The following is a 17,615-nucleotide window of genomic DNA, read 5'->3' as shown; positions in this document are numbered from 1 at the left end:
GAGAACAGTCCTTCCTGGAGTGCCTGGTAAAAAGCACCTGGGGAGACTCAAGGACAACCCCTGGAGTTCTGGAGTCGGGATACGAAAGATTCAAGGCCTGCTTTGTCCCAACTGAAAAAAAGATACTGGCAACTTATGAAGGGGTTCAAGCTGCTTCAGAAGTCATCAGCACCGAAGTACAACTACTCCTGGCATCCTGACTGCCACTGCTGGGCTGGATGTGCAAGGGAGAAGTCCCTTCCACACACCTGATGCCACTGATGCTACGTGAAGGAATTGGGTCATGGTGGTTACAGCAAACTCAAACAGGAAACCCCAATCACCTTTGGATCTTGGAAGTCATCACTAACTGGCCCAAAGATGAAAATATTGAACTACCATCATCAGAGGAAAAGGTGACACATGCTGAGGAGACCATATCATATAATCAGCTACTACCAAGTGAAAAGTGATAGTCTCTTCACTGATGGTTCCTGCTGTATTGAAGGAACACACTGAAAATCGAAAGCTGCCGGACTCCTATGACACAAGCCACAGAAGCTTGAGGGGCAAGGTGGATCAAGTCAGGTTGTACAGCTGAAAGCTATCCAGCTGGCTTTAGATATCACTGAGACAACATGGCCAACACTCTACCTCTACAATGAGTCATGGACAGTCATAAATGATCTGTGGGGGTAGCTGGACTGATGGAAAAAGACCAACTGGCTCTGGAAAGGGAAAACCATCTGGGCTGCTGCACTGTGGCAAGACATGATTGCTTGGGTAGGGAAGTTGACTGTAATAGTCTGTCATGCAGATGCTTTCTCTACCTGAGAGTTGGGCTACTGAAAAACACCTCAAAAACAGAGGGGTGGACCAAGCTACCAAGCTTAAAGTGTTTCAGATGCATCTGGACTGGCAACATAAGGGTGAATTATTGATTTCTGGCTCAGTGGGCTCATGGCACCTCACATCATCAGGAAAGAGATGCAACATACTGAAAGCTCATGACTGAGGGCTGGATTTAGCCATGGACAGTACCTCACAGGTTATCCACAACTGCGAACCACGCACCGCAATCAAGCAGACCAAGTGGGTAAAGCCCCTGTTGTACAGTGCTCAATATTGAAAAGTACAGGGAAGCCTGGCAGACTGATTGTATCACACTTCCACAAATCTGACAATGATAGGAACCACTGGATGGCTGGAGACATACCCTGGAACACCATCTTGGGTCTTGAAAAGCAAGTTCTGTAGCTGCATGGTACCCTGAAACTGCATCAGCCAATGGGACTCATTTCAAAAACAGCCTCATAGACACCTGCGCCACAGTACTGAGTGGGTATAAAATACTCCCTATCACACACCAGCCTCTGGGAAAAATGAACTGTACAACAGACTTTTAAGAACCACATTGAAAGCAGTAAGTGGTAGGGCCTTCAAACACTGGGAGATGAATCTAGCTGAGGTCACCTAGCTACTTAACACTGGAAGCTCCACTAAGTGAGAAAGCCCTGTCCAAATAAAACTTTCGTGTACCACAGAATAGGATTAAGTCCCTGTGGTGCACATGCAGAATGTGTCAGGGAAGAGAGTTTGGATTAGTCCTTCCTCAAGGAAAGGCAAAACCCACCCACAGGGTAGGGAAACCCATCCATGTTTTTACTCAAGAACCTGGGTGTACTTGGTGGGTAATGCAGAGGGACAGGGAAACACCATGTGTACCTCAAGAGAATTTGATTCTTTTGTGAGAACAGTCTGTAATGTTGAATTTAAAACTCTGGCTGCTGAATGACACTGTCACTGTATGCTATAACTACCATGGACAGTGAATATGGACTGCTTCAGATATACCAATCAGGAGATTCTGATACATCTTGCAATTAGCCGGGAGCACACCAGTTGGAAGATGTAGGATCTGGGCACGATGTAGGTGGTACACAATAAGGTGTGGAGCCTGGATCTGGCCAGCACAGGGTTAATTTCTGCAGCAGCCAGGAAGGGCAGTTATTTTGTACCACCTCACTTCATGGCCAGGGCTGGGGAAGGGAGTCTCTCCCCAGTTAGAGGTGGCAGCAGCTCCCATACTGTGGTTCCCCCGTGCTGAGCTTTTGTTCACACATGAATTTTTCACCTCTCTCATACACCCTTCTAATAATATTGCTGCTTTTACTGTTCATTTCTTATTTCACTGCTGTTTCCAGTAAGCTGTTCTCATCTCAACCCATGATCTTTACCTCTTCTCCACAAAGGGAAACTCCTCTGTGATGGAAAGTCACATGTTAAAAATACAGACTACAAATTAGTTGTATATAATCACAACTTTCTTTAGCTTAATTTAAACCCATCCATCTTACTTCATGGCTCAGAGAGGATACTAAATCCTAGAATTGCTGCCAACAAAACAAAGTCTCCAAATATTTTCACATCCATTTTTGAATAATGTAACTATTAAGTTTAAAACCTGGTTTAATTTATGATGCTGTATGGAGTCTGCAAGTTTTGCCTTTTGAAGTTAATTTAACTAGCCAAAACTCAAGATGAAATATTTGTCTGACAAAAACCCTCAGATATCACTCACTGGGGTGTATGGATTTCCCCTGTTTTTTCCACAAAGAGAAGCAGAAATTCCACTCCCTTCTTTTCCTCCCTAATTCCCTTTTTCTGAGAGTGTTTCACTGTTTATTTTACCACAGAATTAAGTTTACTTTCCAACATCTAAACACTATTTTAAGGTTTATTAGAGTTTTTAAAAATGCCTATTAATAATACAATCCTGTGGTTCTTAAGAGCACTTGAAGCCCTCAAACATCATGAAATACAGTCAAGATGAACACAGCATGATGAGAAAAGTTAAACATCTCCACAAATTTAAATCCTGTAGTTTCACAATACTGATACACAGGTCCCTACACCTGTGTAAACATCAGTTCATGTTCTTTGGCAAGCAATCTACACTATTATTGCAGAATAAAGATTTGGATTACATGGCAGTCATTCATAAACCTAACCTGCATCATTAAGCATCAGACCAATTTTAAAATGACAACTGGAATTCTACCAACACAAAATGTTTGTAACAACTTAAGACTTTTGCAGGCTCTACAGCACAGACTATGGTTGAAGAAGTGGAACAGGGTAAGGCTGCAGCCTCACAACTGTCAACATCAATTTCAAAACAAATGCTGTGCAAATGACTCTAACCACACCTAAAACTTCAGCTTTTATCATGGAAGTCCCAAGGAAAGCTTTTTAAATAATAAAAAAATGAAATAAGCACTGAAACTAGAACACAGCATCTCTTCAAGAGCTGCAATCTCTTCAAATTTTAAGAACTTCATTAAATAAAATTTGTTTTATCTCCTCCTCTGAATAACCAAAGAAAATTAGATAATTTTTAAAATTACTTTTTGCGATTTTAAAAATATGACTTTGCACCAATTTTTCCATCATAAGCCATGCACAATAAAGTCTCAATATCTGGAGCTTTAAAAAAACTAAAAATCCATTCATTTTGTGGCAATAACATGAAAATACAGTTTGCTTTCTGACAATTATGCAAGTAAGTTTATTAGATGCAGCCTACATACAGAGCTGTTTTATAGAATTTAACAACCTTCTGGACCATTAAACTTCATTTACATGAAAAAAAACCCCACCAAAAATAAAGCCATCCAAAACAAAAAAAAAAAACATGAAGAAAAATGAAGTAAGCAGATGGTAAAAAGAAACACCATTAGACTTGGAGATTAACTTAATGGGAAGAACTATTAATTTGTTTAACATTAAAATTAAGCAGGAAAAAAACTTTTTATAATAAAAATAATTTTTGAAAACCACAATAACTAGGGCAGAGCTTTCTGTTCATAACTCTCTCTGCTGGGAGTGTGACCCATTTGAAAACCACAATAACTAGGGCAGAGCTTTCTGTTCATAACCCTCTCTGCTGGGGTTATCAATCACATATTTTGGACAAAAAGGAAAGAAATCCAAGTTATTAGTCAGAATTTCATATGACAAGAACCTGTATGACACAAGATGCAGTTTGTTTTAAGTTTTGTGAAGCGGCCTGCCGAAGTTTTTGCTGAAGTAGAAACACCAGTTCAAGACAGAATGGGAACATTCTGGTCTGATGCTTGTAAGTGGTGGGAATTTTTAAATAACATGGCCAAACAATCATTTCAGAAAAAACCCAAAAACCAGATCATTTTCAGCAGTTGTGCCAAAATGATCCTCAGGTTTTTTTCTAAGCATCCTTAGCTTCTCAGTTTGAGTCAATACATAAACATGCTACAAAATCTTGCCATCACCAATCTCTGCCTGTTATGACAAGAATTTTTGCACCTAAGCAAACAGCTGATCTGCTAGGACTGACATTCTGAAAGGCAACCCTGAGCCTACCAGCTCGAATGCAAGGGGGTGGAAATAGCAGCCTTCTGACTGTTCAGCTACTCTGCCTCAAGGCAGAGGTCTGACACTGACAGTGCCACACTCTGCTGTGCTGCTGCCACCCTGCTGTGTCTGCTGCAGGCCTGTGAGCACCTGCAACTCGCTTATTCCCTCTCTTGACCAGGCTGTGCTGAGCTCATCAGGCACGTGAGAGAAGTGGATGGGGAAAAAAGAACAGAACTACAGAACTGGGAAATGCCTTTTTTGTGAAGAAAGGACTTTACTTCACAGCCCTCTTTCTAACAGCTAACATACTTGTATTCCCTGCATGACTAGCTTTAAATTAACGCTATATATTAGCTTGTTCTTACTCTGATTTATAGCAAGAAAGACTTATTTTTAATGACATGGGAACTACCTACTACTGTTGACTAGATGATTCCTAAATTATTAAAATGACCCTTTGAGTGTTCCTATAGCTTTTACTACTGATGTAATTTTTATCTCATTTAAAACAAATGCATCCAATTCACAGTCCTTTCAAGTCAACACTAAAACATCACCACACTCTCTTGTGAGCTTGAGCTGTTATCTTTGCACTGCTAGCAACTATTAGGCACTAGTGCTCTCACAGTGTGCTCCCTGTGGGAGAAAAACTGTACTACAAAATTTTCAGAAATTTGTATCCTGCTGCCCTACAAACCTCATCTCTGCTTCCCTGATTAAAAAACTACTACCCAGAACAGCTAACAGAATTGCTTTATTTTCTGCTCATGATTAAGAATCATAACACATTTTGTGTGCTAAAGCAACTGGAGTGTACAGTCCACCAACTGAACTGTGAGCACTGACAGTCACATTTATCTGTTTTACACAGTTCAGTTCTGATCTACTAAGGACTGTATGCCACAACAAAAACACATAAATATTTAAAAGCAATGCATTTTGTAAACACATTTGGCCAAATGAAACTATAGTAACAACAGCAACTAGATTCTCAAAAATACTCAAATTATCTAAAATACAAAGGAAAAAAAATCCCTATTTCTCACATTTGGACTACACCAATCTTAAAACTGAAGGTGTTTTTTTGTATTTTACCTCTGCTGTCAAAATAAATGTAACAGCAATGTTCAGCAAACAAATACAAAGTATTGGAAGAAACTAACATTCTCACATGTAACTTTTTCTAACCGACATATGAATTGAGTAATATACTTGAAACTGCAAAACTCAGCCAAAGAAGATGCAACAATACCAGCAGCAATGTTAATAACTGACCACTAAAGCTAGCAAGTGTTACAAGAAAACCACAAGGGTGAGAAAAGGAAAAGAAGCACCAGATCACAACCCACCCAGCACTGCACTGGCCAGCTTGCTGTGTTCTCATGAAAGTTTTAGAATACTGCTGCACTAGAAACAGAAGTGCTGCCTTGATGGGACTTGGAGGAAAGGTGTGAGAAGCAGTATTCTACAGACAGACACACTGTTAAGATACGGACAATACAACATTTCATTCTGAATTAGAAATAGGAAAATGTGATGTGCCCTACAGATAAAGCAGCCAAAAAGTAGGAAAAGCAACCCCACACTTTACCTGCATAAAGCACTCACAGTGAGCACAAACAGAAGCAGCAGATTCTGACTGGAACATTCAAACCAAAGGGTAGAGGTCAAATAGTTCCCCAGGAACTCTCCACTACTGCCAGCCATTGAGGGCAGAGGACTACTGCTAACAGCTGAGCTATAGTTCAGCCAGGGATTTTATTCAATCTCCTTGTGGGACTACAACATACCCCTGCAGCAAAAGAGATTGAGCTGAAAAAAAGCATTGTCGTTGGGTTTTGTGTTTTTCTGTTGTTCTGCTGTTCAGAACTATTACTGCTTTAAAAAATACACACTGAAATCAGAACTATTAAAACAGCAGTACATATATGCTGGCATAAGGCAGCCAGCAACACATTCACAAGAAGCAAGAATTCATTCAAGGAAGGACTACTGCACGTATTATTCAGTCATTTGGACCAACCTATTTTTTTAGGCAAAAAAATAGTTTTACCTCTTTTTGGAAAGAGAGAGGGATGGCACAGTCCCTCCCATCCCACAGTGAACAGAAAAAGAAGATCAAAGGCTATTTGCTTTACTACTGTAAACATAAACCTCTCACACTATTTTTCAGTTCTGCAAAGACTTTTAGAAGATTGTTTGAACCAAGTGTCTCAGGACAATTACTGTACTTTCAATTTGTATAACAGCTACAAAAAAATATTTTATAAACTGCATATTTCTAGTACTGCAGGTTCACAGTCACACCTGAGAAAATGAGTAACGGTAAATCATCCAAAGCACTGCTTCTTCCCTTTCTTTAAATTTAAATATGTAAAATGCTACAGAAAATTTACTGGTTTAATTTCCTTAAAAAAGACAGTCCAGTTGACAAAGGAAAGTCAACTGAATGTACTGCTTGATGAGCTTTTATCATGACAGCACCCGCACTAAATTTTTCTGTTTCTGTACAAGAGGTAAAGCAACATGTAAAATCTCACATTTTCTACAGTAAGAATTTCAAGCCCAACATTTACCTACTCTAATTCTTCAATTATTTACTAACTTTCTATAATTGACCCTTTTCTGAAGCACACTATGTACAGAATTTGCTCACAATCAAGTGCTACGAAACAGATCAATGAGGCATGATTACTACAAAGAATCTATTCGTTTAACCCGCATAAAATTAAAAAAAACACCTATCTAAGAATACAGAAATTCAGTGTATTATTTAATATGGAACAATCCATGGATTCTAATGTAAGATTTACAAGACTGCTCTCTGTGACTGTCTTCAGTATTATACCCAGCTGTATGTTCTCAAATTAATATTGTATGCAAGAAATATTTGAACTCTCCGCCAACATCTGTAGCAGATGTCAGAATGGGAAGTTCCTTCAACTTCTGTAAGAGTCATCTCTTCAATTAATGAAGATGTGCAGTAAGGTAAAGAATACCCAGTACAAAATCTGATCACATACCAAATGGGAATCAAGAACACACCAGAACTGAGTAATAACAAGAGGGATTTTAAGTGTATTTTAAATATAGAAATGGAGTAGATACACTAAAGGAAAGAACACTTGACATAGATGTTTTGCACTGTAATGTGTACAAGTGCATCAAACTGCAGTCAGAAAAATCAAGGCTTAACTGAAGCAGATAACTACTGCACTCAGTACAAGAGCCATGCTTGAACTAGTACACCTCACTTTGTGCTTTACTGTGTCCAATAGGAAAAAGCTTGCTGAAAATAATCTGTTCCTCTGTAGTTTGCACTCAGTATTAATGACTCAGATTATGTAAAAATTGCACAAAATGTCAAGAAAAAACTTAAAAAAATTTCTTTACATGCACAATTACCTTACAGTATTTGTCAGTGTGTGCTACTGTTTGAACATTTTGTGTGGCCAGCAGTTCTTAAGTCTGTGTAGAAGTTGGAACTCTTTAAACAAAAGTAGAAGAGTCAAAAACAAACATAGTGCACAAGACTAGTGTCAGACCAGAGTCTGTTTTGATCTTCTTTTTAAAACTATTTAACTAGGCAAACTTCCAAGTATGGACAGGGCAACAAGCCATCTTTCAAAAAATAATTCAATTACATATTAATTATACAATATTTTAAATTAAAACACAACATGATTACCAAAAATTATTTTCTCCCTCCCAAAGCCCTCCAAACCGAATTTTCTTACACAATACTACTCTGAAATCTCAAATACACCAAAGTAACACACTATCATTAATGGCACACATCTCATTCTCACAATCTTCTTGAGCTCTTCATTCCTAACAATGCAGTAAATCTAACTAAAGGACAGAGGTCTGAGAGGTCATAAACAACACACAGTCAAGTCCTGATCTTCGCTTGACTGTATCTACCAGGTATTATCAGATAACAGAAACACATACTATCAGATTTAGAATTGAAGACCCAGTATTTCTCAAGATACAAATCAAAATAGATTAGCTCTTACAAAAATGTAGAAAACTCTTGCTTTCTGTAAGAACTGTGCTTGTGTTGATTGAAAGGTTTGACACTGGCATTCCAAACAATAACAGCAGTTCATAAAACATAATGGTCCAAAATGACTTTAAAATTGCATAACTACATGACAACTCAAATAAATGGCAAAGATCCAAAACAACAAGAGAGAAAACAAGAACTAAAATATGTTCTACAAAAATACATCTTTCAAATTATCATTTGAAATGTTAATTTGCAGAATAAAGCCTTAAACAGTAAGTATAACAGTGTCAATTTGAAGTTGTACAAGACACAGCAAATTGGATTTGAGGGAAAGTAAACACATCAAAACAGTAATCAGGTTCTAAAAGCACACACAACCAAAAAGGAAAAAAAAAATCTTTAAATTCTAGTACTAACATATTACGAACAAGCAATGTAAAGCAATGCATCATCTTGAATACAAGAGGGCATTTCATTAGACATACCTTTTCTCTCTGTTTTCTGTGCAGGGATGGAAGATGCGGATGTAGACAGTTTTGATAAAGTAGATGCTCCATTAGCATCAAAGGATTTCTTTGGCTGGTGATCAGATTGTAGAGAAAATGGACTAGGAGGAACAGTGCTTGGGGTAGCAGTTGGATGAACCACTGTTTTGATGGGATGCTGTACTGGAGTAGAACTACTGTGAGTCTCTGCTCTTGGCAGTCTGTAGTCTCTGTCATTGTGCCTGCTCGTCTGAGATAAAATATTCTGTGGGAGCATACTGCTGGTGTCACTGGAATGCTTGTCTTCCACTTTTTTCAGGATTCCCCAAGTAACGTTGCAATTAAAAAAAAAAAAAAGATTAAATTAGAAACAAGTCTAAGATTGCAGTAACTGATTAATACAGCTGCACACCAACAACTAGAGCTGATTGAACTTCTTATGATTACAAAAAGCTTCAAGTAGATCAGCTTCAAAAAAGGCAAAATTTCATTCTACTCACTGACAAAATGCAATTTCTCTGACCTTTACTTGATTTAGAGCTCCAGTTAAGCACTGTGTTTTGATGAAAGGATGCTTTATAACGAGTGTTACAGTCAAGCTAACTTTTGAAGTCTCCTAAAAAGATCTAAATCAGGATCTATTATTTCCATCTTGTATTTAGTGTGAAGAGATAATTTATGCCATTTTTCTTTTGTTCATCAAAATCCCTGAACATCAAGTATAATTTAACAGTTTCACATTCTAGCCTTCTAAGAATTCCTCTTCATGTCACTTGAGTACTACTACAACAAACTTACAATTAATTCAAGGAATTTATATATATTAAATGAATGACTCATCTGCACTGCTCACATGATCATAGACTAAAATATGCTACTCAGTGAACATACCAAGTAAACAGAGAGTAATTCTTTTATAGATTCTCACATTTTCACCTGTCACAAAACAAATACTCACTGCATTATGCATGACTGCTATATTTCTGCAGCATCCAGTATATTTTAGCATATACAGTAAGTTTCAGTGTACACAGAAAAATACCCCCTTATACATCACCTTGTCAAATCCCAAGAGCATGGGTGAAGAATAACACTTTGGCTTCTGCTTTTAAACTACCCCGAGAACTACGCTACAAATTTATCCCAACTACATCAGCACACAGGCAGAATCTCACAGTACAACTGTTTTCCAGAAGAAAACTGACAAAGATTAGAGCTTGGTGTTAAGACAAAAATCTCAAAGTTACAGAAATTCATAGTCCAGGAAAGATTTTGCTAAGAGTATTGGTGAGGGAAAAATATCCTCTCAATAATACACACAAGCCTCTTGAAAACCCTGATATCAAAGTTCATTGAATTAGGTTATTATTTTCAGATGTGAAATCTTCATTTTTAAGGTCAGAATATGACATTAGCAGGTCTCAATGATCACAACAGTCCAACTAAACTACAGATTAGTAGTTGCAATGCAAGTTGTTCAAGTTACTACCCATGAAGATAATTAAACTTGACAGCAAAAGCCACAAAAAGGAGGAGAACCATGAAAAGAATTAAGCAAATGTTGCACTAGTAAAGCTGTTTAAAGAAACCACATTTGGGAGAGTTAACTGTGCTACCACTTTGGTTTTTATATACGAAAAGGTGAGAAAAAGAGCTAAGGAAAGGGATTTTTTACAGTTTTTGAAGTTTGGAAAAGAAAACATTAATGCAAGCAAGGCAAGAATACATGGCTGTAAAAAAACCACATACTTCCACTGGCAAACCCACTGGCAGCTGTCGCCTGCATCACCTCTCTTCTGTAATCCCTATCTTTTGGAAAACTGTTAACTGACATTTTGCTTGCTTCTTTTTGTCTCTGCTCTCTGAAGAAAAGAAAACAGAAGTTAGGTAAAAACGTACATTATTTAATAATAAAACAGTTTCTCTAGGTTACACGAGATGAATCAAACTGTTAAGAGCTTGCTGCTACAGGGGGGTTAGCAAACTCCAGCCACTGCTTCCTTACATCCCTGCTTGCTGAAGCCCACAATATACCAGTTCAGCTCACTAATCTTGTCCAAAAAAAAACCACCCAAAAAACCCACCCTGAAACAAAACATTAAAAACAACACTCACCCAGAAAACCAAAACAAAAATCCAATGAAAACAAACAAATAAACCCCAGAACAAAACAAAAACCAAACCAACCAACCAAACAACAAAACCCTCCCCAATAAATCATCTCCACACAAACCAACCATACCTCCCTCTCAGGCTCTGGATTGTCAAGGGATAAAAGAGGTGCCAGAGGTCACGGTAAGGGTAGGAACACAGCAGAGCACAATCTTTTATAGCAGTAATCTATTAGATAAGCTCAAGTGCTCTGAAATGTGCTTAAGAATATTTGTTCTTTATACAATTAAAACAAATACAAACATATACCTTTCCAGCCACTCTTTTGGTTTTTCCCACTGGGAAACTTCTGTTCGGCAGTTGTAGTAGTATTTCTTGCCTGAAGAGCTGATGTGTTCAGACCAATCATCCGCAGAATCATAAGCCTTTAAAATACAAACAGTGTTGACAAAAGACTACTTGAGAGTTTTGATATACAAATTTAATAGCTTTCACTGTGTTTAAAACTACATGGCACCTTTTATGTACCCGTATCATTGCTTTCCACAACCTCTAAATGATATCTTGAACACATGACCAGTAGCCTCCTGCTGCATTCTGCAATAGTTTCCTCTGGTTTATTCCCATCAATCCCTTTAGTACATTTAGTGGGATACAGTAAGGTCAATACTGAGTAGCCTCCTGCTGCATTCTGCAATAGTTTCCTCTGGTTTATTCCCATCCCATCAATCCCTTTAACAAAATCCAGTAGTACATTTAATGGGATACAGTAAGGTCAATACTGCTAACATTAGTTTCCTTCAACCTTACAACATCCCCAGAATTACTACCATTCCAAAATTTTCCACCAATCAGAAATTTACCAATTTTGGGTTAGGGCATATTTTTACACCACTCTAACTACTAAAACTTTGATGCTGAAGTGACTAAAATTCACAATACGTAATGCATTTCAAATAAGTAAAATCACACTGTCTGCTCTGGATTTACCACAAAGTTAATGGAAAATATTTCTGTGTCTATGTCATTTAAATAATCTAATATTTTTAAATTAATGACATAAGCTTTAATGGTTAGCAATTAGAATAGTTTTAAAACACGTAACAACTGCAGGTTGGGTTTACACAATGTTTATAAAATAAAGACTGAAGCTGGAAAACTCAAGCACACTGTATATGCTGCCTGTCTTAGACAAAATTATGAAAATATGGTATGTATGAACAGGGCAACACATTGATAAAAATCAAATACTCACTGCATCAGAAGTTTTGCCTGGATTATTGCTGGGATTAGAAGAATGGGAATTTGAACTATGAAGAGCACTGTGGTTGTGTGAATTTTCCTGTGGAGAGTAACTGGTCCCTGAAAGAAAAGAGAAAGACTGTTCACCATGTATGATTTCAAAGAAATCAACCATGTGCATTCTAAGGAGGTGGAAGGGCAAAGAAGAGGGAGAGGGAGAAGGAAAGCTGTCCAAAACCTGGATCACAGCCAGGTGAAGCATAGTTCAGATGCAGAAGTATTTCAAGAGACCACATGCACATTTCTTTTTCACACAGCATAAAACTCACTTTGATTTTATAATTGGAGTAATGCAGTACGTCCCTTCACTGGTCTAACTTTCAAACTTTTTTCCATCACTAGCAAACAAACAGCCTTTATAATTTTGATACTTTTAAGAGTCCTAACATGCCAATTCAGAAATTAACAGACATTTTCTCCTCAACATTAAATCGGAAAATTTAAATAGGCTTATCAACAGCCTACATGGTTAGATGCATAAAATCAGGTTTTAAGTTTACTGAAGCAATGCTGTTTTTTTAAAACTGTTGTTTTCTTTTGAGACTACTTGTTATTAGTTCTAGGCAATTCTGTTTATGCACACCGAGCAGACTAAATTCTCCTGCACCTCAGTCTCTGTAAGAAAGGTACTGACATCTAGAACATCAAAAGCAGCACTTCCCCAATGGCCACCTGCTTCTGGCCTCCCTACCAACTACTCTTCAAGGCAGCTTGGTTTTCCTCAATGTGAAAATACTTGAGTAGCTGAAACAAGAAATGAGGTAATTCTCATCAACTTTCACATCTGTATTTGTGCCTAAGCTCAAGTCATCTGAACAGTTCCATCTACAATTAAACAAGGATACCCACGCTGCAACCTCCTTTTAGATTTCCTGCTCTTAAGGCCTCCTATTTCTCTAAAATTTCTAAGCAAGTAAAAACTCTTCCATTACTGTTGATTGGATTTTTTTAGAGTTCCAAGAGTTCATATAAATCACACCAAACTAAGTCATTTTCTTACACATTTCAGAGAAAACCAAAGATAATGCAAATATAACACTCTCCCAGCTTTTACTTTCCCTTTCCCTACTGAGAAATTTCACAATACCCAGGGACACCACATGAAGTACCACTAGCTTCACAAGTTGTATAGCAATCTAGTATTCATAGTAAATAAGAAATCAAAGTGATTTGAAAATGGCAAAGACTTTATCTTATGGGCAATTACAGTAAAGAACAGTAAAGGACTGATAGATAGGAGTGAATGGAGTAATAAAAAAATAATTGTTTCCAAGTCTTCCGAGAGCTACACACACAGAACACAACTAAATGACACAGTATGGTGCAAAATGAGAGCCATTATAATGCAAATTCTGTCTTCTGAGCCTTCTAACTACACAAGCAGTGACAAAATTGTTATTTCAAACTTCTTTCTCCCCACCTTTAACCCTGCAGGTTAGAAAGACAGTCCATCACAAAAGCAAAAAGAGATACATCACCACCAAACTATTTAGTATCCTACAAAGGTTAAAAGTCAATTTGCACAAACATGAGTTAATGCAACCTAAACCAGCACTACCTCAAAACCTTTCCCTACATTATCTTGACTAAAACTGCATGTTATTTACTGTAAATATATAAGGGGAAAAAAGTAAGGATAACAGAGTAAGTCTCATACTCAAATACTGTTTTTCAAAAGCTAGACCATAATCCTACACCAAAAGTATCTTGCATGCTCAGAGCCAGGCAGAATGACTTAGCATGGGGGCAAGTCAGGCTTGTCAAAGCAATACTTACAGCCATGACACACTTGTGATGCACGTCTAACAACAGCAACAAAACCCCATTTATAGATGCACTTGTTTCCCCCCAAGATATAAGCAGTGTATCATAATTACAAGGCTGTACTCCACAGTTACACCAACAGTCTCAATTTTTTTTAGATACTGATCATTTCGTGAAATAGCTGTTTAATATTTTTGTATTAGCCATTCTTTCAGTATTTAATTACTATATCCTTCTACTGAGGTAAAAACCATTAAAATTTCTTAATGTATTTTTGTGGGTTGTTCAACATAGACATATTCTAATTAATTTCTGCTAAGAGGTAAAATCATCTCCCTTTTTCTAGGAAAAAAAGAGAGGAAAATTTACCAGATGCCTTTGTTTGAACAGTACCTTCAAAACATCAGAAAGCACCAATGCATTTAATTTACCTGTTAATTAATTAATCCTGTACCACAGCTGCAGTATCACCACATTTTGTTCAGCATGCTCAAGACGTACATGGTGATTTTTAAATACTGTACTGGTGTAAATACACCGCCACCGGATCCTAATCTAACAGGCATTTCCCAAACATGAGAAATCAATATCAGTAAAATATTGTGAAGCCAATTCTATGCAGACAATAAACAAAGCACTCAAAGTCACTGTACAGTTGTTGGAACCCCACATGGTGTATCAGCCCAGCAGCATGCCCCCATTTCACGCTGTGCCCAGCCCCAGTAGTGTCACGGAGCTCTCTGCAGAGTATCAGAGCAGCTGCAGCAAGTCACACCCACCTCCAGCTGGCCCCGATAGGCCAGCACTAGTATGCTCCACTTTCTTCAAAAGGGGCCCCTGGGCCTCTCTGAGCTGCAGTGCTCCCAGACAGTCCACCCACATGCTCCATCCAGCAGGAATCCTGCCCTACCTGAATAAAAACTCATCATGGCTGCTCCAGCAATGCTGACTGCCTCATGTCACCAGGACAAGTGACCTGGGCCCTTGCAGGGCCAGCCATAAATGCATGCTGATGGTGCAGGGTAACTACAGGTGTGGGTTCACCACCCAGCCCTCCGTTCTGTTTTACACAGAATACCACTTTATGTTTGGATCTGTACCCAAACTTCAGGAATGAGCATACAAAAGGATTGCTGAACTGCTGTTTGCTGTTGGAAAGCTAACAAGACCAAAGCAGATGACACTCTGGAGAACAAGAATTTTAGGCACTTCAAACAAATTAAGGCCTTATACACTGTATGTTCACATGACAACCATATTACCAAATTAGCTTTTTATACTGAGGCAACAAGGTTTTAGTATGTGGTTAAATCCATGCACAGCTGTCACCTAGGAATCTGACAATCCAGCCAAGCAAGTGATGCCAGATCAAGTTGTCTGGGAAAGTTGATGAGGACGTTTAAAAGGTCAGAAAGCAACCCACAAGCAGAGGTCTACCTCTAAAAACAAGAGGGCTCCCCTCACTTGAATGATAATTTGCAAAGCCTAACCCCAAGCCATTTTAAGGTGGCCATGACTTGCCACCAGCTCTGTATCTCCCAGCAGCACGCCTGGCAAAGCAGATGAGAACAGGATCACCACGACTAGTCCATACCCCAGAAAAGGCCTGATAAGGTAGAGACCATACTACTGTCCTTTGAGACAGTGTCTCATGGCAAATTCTCACCTTTTCCTCTTACAGAGGAACAAAGACTTGGTTTTGCACTCCTTATTAGAGTATTTTCAAATTTAGCAATTGCTGTTATATATCTTTGATGCACCATAAGGAAATTCATATCGTGTTATAATACTCCAGTTTCAGAACTCCCCATGGAAATGCTGACTGCACAATCACAGTGAGTTTCCTCAGTTTAATCATTATTTTGAAAGCAGTTGAAGCTGGAAAGAGCTACTCCTAACTGGAAGATGGCCAACAAGGGCATCAGCCCCACAGTTATAAAAAAACTGTAGTGGTGCAACTGTGTGAGCAAGTCTTCCCTAGTGATTAACAAGTCACAGGGCACATCAGAGTCAAGGTTAAAATATCACAGCTATCTTCTAGTCTTTCCAACAAAAATCACATCTTCCTTACTAACACATGAAAATCAAATTCTGTACTAATGCAGAAAGTACAAAGAGCAAGGGTCTGGGAACCAATTCGAAACTGACTTAATGCCTACTACAGATTTGAGATTCTGTTACACTAGGACTCCTTTTAATGTTTTTCTAAGTTTTTTCCATATCCCAAGCGCTGAATCCAAGACACTTTGAACTGTAACAAGCGCTCAAAACTATCCTGGACTTGAAAAACTGATTTAACATAGGCTGAAATAAGAATATTACATTTTGCAATACAGTCAACTTTCACTAGCAATTATCACATTTAATTAGCATCTCCATTAACACCACTTCAATTCTGAAGGCATAAAGAGTTCAAATTTTGATTTAACTAAAGATCAGACTGCTCTAATAAAGCACGTGGTTTCCATCCCTTCTCCCCTGCCATCTTCAAGACCAAACCAAACTCTTTCCTTTCCAAAACCTGTACACCTGTACTGGCAATTACAACATCCACCTGAAACCATTTAGGTGGATGAAGTTTTCTTACCACTTGATTAGAATAATCTAATAAATGACTGTGCATTATCCACCATCCTCTGGCATCCAAGTATCTTAGCCTAATTTACTCTTTTTTGGTTCACAACATCACACCGTGTCAGAATCATAAAATCTTCTACTGAAATGCACAAGTTGGAACAGGGAGACATTAGAGTTGCAGTATATGTACTGTTGTACCATACGACAGTTAATGTTACACTGCTGATAGAGCATTCGTGTTTTCTTTTCAGCCACAAAAATACCTTGCTAATATCCTAACTCTCATTTTGTTCATATTAAAAAGTGGCAGTGTAGATATAAAATAAAGGAAGTTTACAAGTGCTCACCAGCTGGAACTCAAAAGATGGTCTGCTCCTCCAGTACCTCTAGAGGGAACTGGGATTCAGGAAGGGCTTTAGGAGAGTCATTACTGTGCCCATATACTAGGCATGTGGAAAAAAACACTGGGCAGCAGAAAAGCAAGGAAGATCATTACCTTTGTGACAATTCCATCCACAATTTCTATGATTCCATATTCCACCTTTCAGCTAACATGCAATCAAATTCATTAAACCACAGACAATATCAGAATCTGATCTTCCTCAAAAGAACAAATACTACCAAGCGACAGACACCAATTAGTTGTTAACAGAGAAAATTTCCCAGTATGATAAGTTTATGGTGGTGATATTATATGAGGATAACTAATTAAGAAGACTTCTTCAAATGGTAAAAATGAGAGAAATTTATCTAGGATAAGTGTAAATTAAAACGTCTGAAGTATTTCAATTGGTTTTGTTACTTCAATGCAAATCTTTGTGCAAAACACTTTCTAAAGTACTGCATATGGGAGGAAATAAAGCAACACAATAGGAACACAATACCCAACATGCCAGCAGTAACAGAACAGCCTATCATGGTCATTTTGATTTGCCAAATGTAAAAGTAATAAGACAAAACAATTTTTCTTCACTGCATTTTTATGTGGC

The 17,615-nt window shown here is 38.1% G+C and overlaps 1 protein-coding gene across 3 annotated transcripts in view; it reads right to left on the bottom strand.

Moving 5' to 3' along the window:
- The window catches only part of WAC (WW domain containing adaptor with coiled-coil), a 55,532-nt gene that overhangs the window by 25,310 nt on the left and 12,607 nt on the right, over window positions 1-17,615 (bottom strand). For all 3 annotated transcript variants that reach the window (XM_039707714.1, XM_039707729.1, XM_039707722.1), the window contains exons 2-5: window positions 12,239-12,345; window positions 11,293-11,408; window positions 10,621-10,733; window positions 8,872-9,180 (exon numbers count right to left, since the gene is read on the bottom strand). In XM_039707714.1, the coding sequence (XP_039563648.1) occupies window positions 8,872-9,180; window positions 10,621-10,733; window positions 11,293-11,408; window positions 12,239-12,345 (645 nt within the window). The remainder of the gene's footprint in view (window positions 1-8,871; window positions 9,181-10,620; window positions 10,734-11,292; window positions 11,409-12,238; window positions 12,346-17,615) is intronic.

Source organism: Passer montanus, unplaced genomic scaffold (genome assembly GCF_014805655.1).
Source record: "Passer montanus isolate IOZ18808 unplaced genomic scaffold, ASM1480565v1 scaffold10, whole genome shotgun sequence".
Lineage (NCBI taxonomy): Eukaryota > Metazoa > Chordata > Aves > Passeriformes > Passeridae > Passer > Passer montanus.
The sequence above is the reverse complement of the archived record's forward strand: the minus strand, read 5'-3'. Positions and strand labels throughout refer to the sequence as shown.